Genomic DNA, 6,000 nt, shown 5'->3' on the forward strand with positions numbered 1-6,000 from the left:
GCTTCTTTCACTTAGTTTGTTTTCAAGGTTCATTCATACATTTTGTAGCAAGTATCAGTATTTCATTCCTTTTTATGGCCAAATAATATTCCATTATATGGATATACCACATTTTGTTTATCCTTTCATCAACTGATGGTCACCTGGGTTATTTCCACTTTTTGGCTATTATGAATAATGCTTCTGTGAATATTAGTATATAAGTTTCTGTAGTATAACTTTTATAAGAGATGTGAATTTTCATAAAGCTAAATTTATGCAATTCAAAATACTTTGAGACAATGTCCTTCAAATTTTTTTTTTTTTTTAAGAGATAGGTTCTCTCTCTGTCACCCAGGCTGGAGTACAGTAGCCCATTCATAGCTCACTGCAACTCCAGCTCCTGGGCTCTACTCCTGAGTAATTCTCTGGCCTCAGCCTCCTAAGTAGCTGGAATTACAGGCATGAGACACTAAGCTCTGCCAAACTTTTTTTTAAAAAATATTAAAACATCCTTTTTAAATGAAATGATGGCAGCATCAAAAAATAGTTTTGTTAATGTGCTTATTAGGTAAAATAATTATTTAAAATTTTGCTTTTCTGTTAAATCCAAGTCTAAAAAAAAAAATGGAAGAAAATACAAGACAGTGTCTAAAGAAAACTAAGGTTTTCCCCTGGAGTTGAGATCACATACTGTCAACAGTAGGAGATGAAATACATAGGGCAAAAGGCAGATCTTCTCAGGCTAAGGAATTTGGGGATTATCCCACAGTCAATAAGTAAATTAATAAAGCTGTTTAAATATAAAATTATTGATTCTAAGACATCACTTCATTCAACAAACAGTAACTGAGCTACTATTATATAAAAAGCACTGAATTTGGTACTATGAGTGATTCCAAAAAGACCTTTGCCTCTGACACTACCAAAACCACTCCAGATAAAATTCCAAAAGACCTCAAATTGCTAAATCCAATTTTTATTTTTCAGTTCTCATCTTACTTGACCTACCAGTAGCATTTGACATAAGTAAAACATTCTCTCCTCCTTGAAATACTGTCTTTCTTTCCTTTTTTACTGAGACAGTCTGGCTCTGCTGCCTAGGCTGGAGTGCAATAGCACGATCTCAGCTCACTGCAACCTCCGCCTCCTGGGTTCAAGTGCTTCTTATGCCCAGGCGTCCTTCAGTAGCTGGGATTACAGGTATGTGCCATCATGCCCTGTTAATTTTTCTACTTTTTAGTAGAGACAGCGTTTTACCATATTGGTCAGGCTGGTCTCAAACTCCTGGCCTCAAGTGATCTGTCTGCCTCAGCCTCCCAAAGTGCTGAGATTACAGGCATGAGCCACCATGCCTGGCCAAAATACTTTCTTTACTTGGCTTTTAAGACACCATACTCTTTTGGGTTTTGTTCTTACAATACTAGTGGCTCCTTGGCAGTCTCATAAGCTGGTTCTTCCACAGCTCCACAATTTATAACCATTAAAAGTATTCAAGGTTCAGCCCTTGCACCACTTGCATCTCTGGTCTACCTCACTTTCTTAATGCTTTCAGCCTCAAGGCTCCACTAGGATGTAGCTTCAACAGGGTGAGGATTGGGCTATTTTGTTTATACTGGATCCCCTGCACATAAAACAGTCCCTGGCATATAGTAGGTACTTGACAAATATTTGTTCAATAAATGGATGAATACATGGCTTTATACATTGTCTATAAACTGATGAATTCTCCAATTTATATTTCCTAAATGGATCTCTGTCTTGCGCTCCAGATATAGCCAACTGCCTAACTGTTATCTCCATTTGAATGTGTAAAACACATTTCAAACTTAATGACTTAATGAGAGAACTCCAAATGATCGTCCCAATGGCTTCTCCAACTCGTTTCACTTTCTTAGCAAAGTGTAGCCCCATCCTTTGTTTCTCAAGCCAAAAATTTTCTCAAACAGTAACTGAGCTATTTACTACATAAAAAGCACTGAATTTTGGTGCTTTTTATATAGCACCAAACTATAACTCTTTTTTTTTTCTTCTGAGACAGAGAACTTTGTCACTCAGGCTGGAGTGCAGTGGCACGATCTCGGCTCACTGCAACCTCTTTTTCCTAGGTTCCAGCAAGGACTGAACCTTGTTTCAGCCTCATTCTTCTGAGTAGCTGGGATTACAGGCATGCACCACCATGCCTGGCTAATTTTTGTATTTTTAGTATTAATAGAGACAGGGTTTTGCCATGATGACCTGGCTGGTCTCAAATTCCTGGCTTCAAGTGATCCGCATGTCTCAGCCTTCCAAAGTGTTGGGATTTCGGGCGTGAGCCACCACCTCCAGCCTAACTCCTTTTCTTTCACACTACACATCCAATCTGCCAACAAATACTGTGTATTGTGCCTTCACAATATAACCACAATCTGTTTATTTCTCACCACGTCCATAGTTCTCGTTACAGTTCAAGCCGTTATTATGTCTCACCTGGATGAGTACCAACAGCTTCTTAACTAGACTTCCTGCTTCTTGTCCACCCCCGCTCCCCAATTCAGAACCACAAGCAGAGAAATTATTTTTCAAACTTACATCAGATCGCATTACTTCTCTGCTAATAATCCTAGAGTTATTCCCATTTCACTCTGGGTAAAAACCCAAATCTTGAAAACTGCTTATAAGGCTCTCGTCGATCTGACCCTAAGTCAACTCTGACCTCATCATCTACTATTTTTCCCTCACTTATTCTGCTCCAGTCATACTCGATTCTTTTGCTCTTCCTTCTAAAGGTCAAGCACATTTCTGCTTTTTTCCTTACTCTTCCCTTTACCTCGAATGGTCTTCCCCTAGATATCTGCATCCCACCACCTCCTTCGGGTCTGCTCAACTGGCATCCTCTCTGAGACTTTTCTCCTGATCATCAATATTTAAAATTGCAATCCCATCCCTACCCTTGTATTCTTTATTCCTGTAAATTACTCTGCTCTATTTTTCTTCCCAACACTTATCACCACCTAAAATACTACCTATTTTACTTTCTGCTTGAAGACATGACTTTTTGTCTTTCACTCACTGCTGTATCCCTAGCATTTAAATCAGTGCCTGGCATGTGGTGGTAAGTGATCAATAATCTATTTGTCGAGCTAATGCTTTCATGTCCACCAGGGGGCCTAACAATCATGTAGCCCGGTGTTTCAGGAAAAGATCGCAAAGCGTCTCTAAGATTTCTTTCAGTGCTCTGATCCCTAGAAGGACTACATCTTGCCTAGAAAGACAAACTGTGCTTTGTCTCGGCTACCACAAGGAGGAGTTGAGAGAAAGAACTGAGCAGAGAAACCAGATAATGCTGTTTCCCTTGCTTTTCCCACAGTAACCTCAAGGTGGAAGAAAACTGGATTTGGAGCAGGTTGTACTGAATGAATGATTATTCTCCATACTATGAGTTACCTAGACACGAACATAAACAGGAAACACCACAATCCTTTCGAATGCCACAAAGAGGCCAACGGAATCCACATACAGGCGACTAAGGACAGGAAGGGTGTTTCTTTAACTCCAGCACTAAGAATTCTCCACGAATCCAGTGGAAGAGCTCCTGTTAGCACAGAAAGACACATAAGGCCGAGTGTTCCAGTCGTCAGAACTCTCCGGCCAGAGAATTATTAAGTCAGTTCTACTTAATACCTAACGCGTCTACAATACTTAAGCGATATAAGCAAGGCAGTCCCACGTCAAATTTTCAGATTTGACGGATCGCATGGAATTCATTAACATCAAACACCCCAATCCATTTCCCACGGGCTTGTGACTCACCGCCACCTGTTGATGCCCACATTGGAGGAGCCGGCAAACCAGGGGTCCAGGATGTAGACGCAGCGGATGGTGTCGGCGCCCTGAATGCACTCCTTCAGGGCAGGGTTGTCGTGGAGCCGGAGCCCCTTTCGGAACCAGTGCACGGCGTTCACCCCCATGCCGGGGGGCGCGGCGGTTCCTCCACAGAGAAATTCAAGGAAGAAGGCTCCGGCTCATAGCCGACACCTTCGCTTCCAAGAGAATTGCCTCACCCGGGGAGTCAGGAAAGGGCGGCAGAGGGGGGACAGGAAAAAATGACTCCAAGGAGGCGACCGGAGAAGGCGGGGGCGCTGGAGGCGCAGTGGGAAGATGAATGGAGGTTGCCCAGCCGGCAGAGTCCGGGTGTGACGCCCTTTAGGAGCCCGCGCCCGCCACAACCGTCTGGAGGCGCCGCATAACTTCGAGGGCCTCGGACCTCCGGAGCCTGGGCAAGTTCCACGAGCTCGAGCCGCCACGACTGCCCGAGCCGGCACCGACGGCCCCAGGAGGTTCGTCACGGAAACCTCGCCCAAACCGAGGCGGCCCCTGAGGACAAAACGGCCCGCCCGAGGTGAGTCACCGAGGAGAACTGGAGTGGAATGAGCCCCTGTCGGCGACGCTGTCTCTCGGCCCGGGAGAAAGGACCGGGATGGAGGACGGAGACGGTGGTCGAGGCCGCTGGACGGTTGCCTGCCGGTGACCGGTCCCGAGGCTGCCCGGGTGACTCTGCCGCCGCCGCCGCGTCAGCGGCTTCCGCCCCGCCCCCGCCTCCTTATTGGACGGCGCACTCCCCACGTGACCACCGGCACCTCACGTTTCTGAGGTGTGTTTACTACACTGGCTCGGAGGGGGAAATCTGCTAGCGCTTCAGTCGCTTTTGGAGGAGCGGCAGCCGCTTGATCCCAAAACTGTTGACCCTTGCCCACACGCTAAGCCCACTGCCTCTGCCCCTTTCCTGTGCCGACTGGCGGCTGTCCATCGAAACCACCCGCGTTGACCACAGGCCCCTTGTGAGGGAAGGCTTAGCCCCGCCCCCGGTGGCCGTGAGTGGCTACCATTGGCCGAGGCTCTCTGAGACCCGGATGAGCACGGGGATGCGGGAAGCTCGCGGGCGCGCGCTCTGCTCGAGGAGGCGCGCGTGCGCTTTCGCTGCTTTCCAGTGGGTAAGAGGGCGGGGCCGGCCGGCCGGAGCGCGCTCAGCGATTCCTCCCGTGGGATTTGGGGAAGGCCAGGAATTGTCCGGTGTCCTCAGGAGCCAATGGTGGAGTCGGGCGGAGAGAGGGAGGATGGAGTGGAAGGAGGAAGCTCCCCGTACATTTCAAGTCCAAACCATGTGCTTCAATCCTGCTTTGGCCAGAGAACCCTACTTTGGAGAATGTGGAACTGTGCCCCCCACCCCACTCTCCTGGTCCTTCGGTGCCTCACCCTTGTACCTGGTCAGGGGAAAAGGATAATTGGCAGGAGAGATGCCAGGCATTCCTGGACTTCCTGGAATTTTTTAATACTAGCGATATGTATCATCAACGTATCAACCCTAATCTCTTACATTTAATGTAGTTTACTGGGCTCTTTGAGACTAGACATCTGTCTACTTTTACAGTGTTAGTGAGCTGCAGGCCATGCCATCCCTTAGATATATGATGCTCTTAAATTCATTCATTGATTACTTCTTGAATGAACTAGGCACTATTCAAAGCACCAGAGATATAGGAGATACTTAATACTTAATAAAATAGACAAAAATCCTAGCCCTCCTGGGGCTTACAGTTTGTCTCTTAACCTTTGTATGTGCTGTGCTGTGTTTTCCTCTATAAAATTCTCTTCTTTGGATCCAGTACTCAATATAACCACCTTTGAGCTACCTAGGATATTTCTACACACCCCTTTAGACTCAGATGAAATAATACCTAATTTCTGAAAGTATTCCTGACCCCTGGGAAAAATTTAGGACCTCCCTGGGTTCTCCAAGTATGTTTCTGTATGTCCAAGTATGATACGTCACTTATCACACTATTGTAAAAATTAGTTGAAAAGTGCCTATTATAATACCTAGCAATACCCACTCAATAATAGTACTTATCATAACAGTGTGCCTCTGATTCCCTCCGAAATGCGATTTCTCAAGGAGAGGGTCTGTATTCAGTTTTGTTTTTATTTTTTTCATCAACACCAGAACAGAGCCTGACACATGCAAATGTTTATTTAATGAAT

At 45.7% G+C, this 6,000-nt stretch overlaps 1 protein-coding gene across 1 annotated transcript in view; it reads right to left on the minus strand.

Annotated features, from left to right (window-relative positions):
• Positions 1–4,840, minus strand: part of CRY1 (cryptochrome circadian regulator 1) — a 123,811-nt gene extending 118,971 nt beyond the window's left edge. The window contains exon 1 of the mRNA XM_032300198.1: positions 3,772–4,840. Within this exon, the coding sequence (XP_032156089.1) occupies positions 3,772–3,929 (158 nt within the window). The 5' untranslated portion in view covers positions 3,930–4,840. The remainder of the gene's footprint in view (positions 1–3,771) is intronic.
• Between the last annotated feature and the right edge of the window lie 1,160 nt (positions 4,841–6,000).

The sequence above is a fragment of the Sapajus apella genome, unplaced genomic scaffold (genome assembly GCF_009761245.1).
Source record: "Sapajus apella isolate SASKATOON/1434 unplaced genomic scaffold, GSC_monkey_1.0 scaffold2, whole genome shotgun sequence".
Taxonomy (NCBI): Eukaryota; Metazoa; Chordata; class Mammalia; order Primates; family Cebidae; genus Sapajus; species Sapajus apella.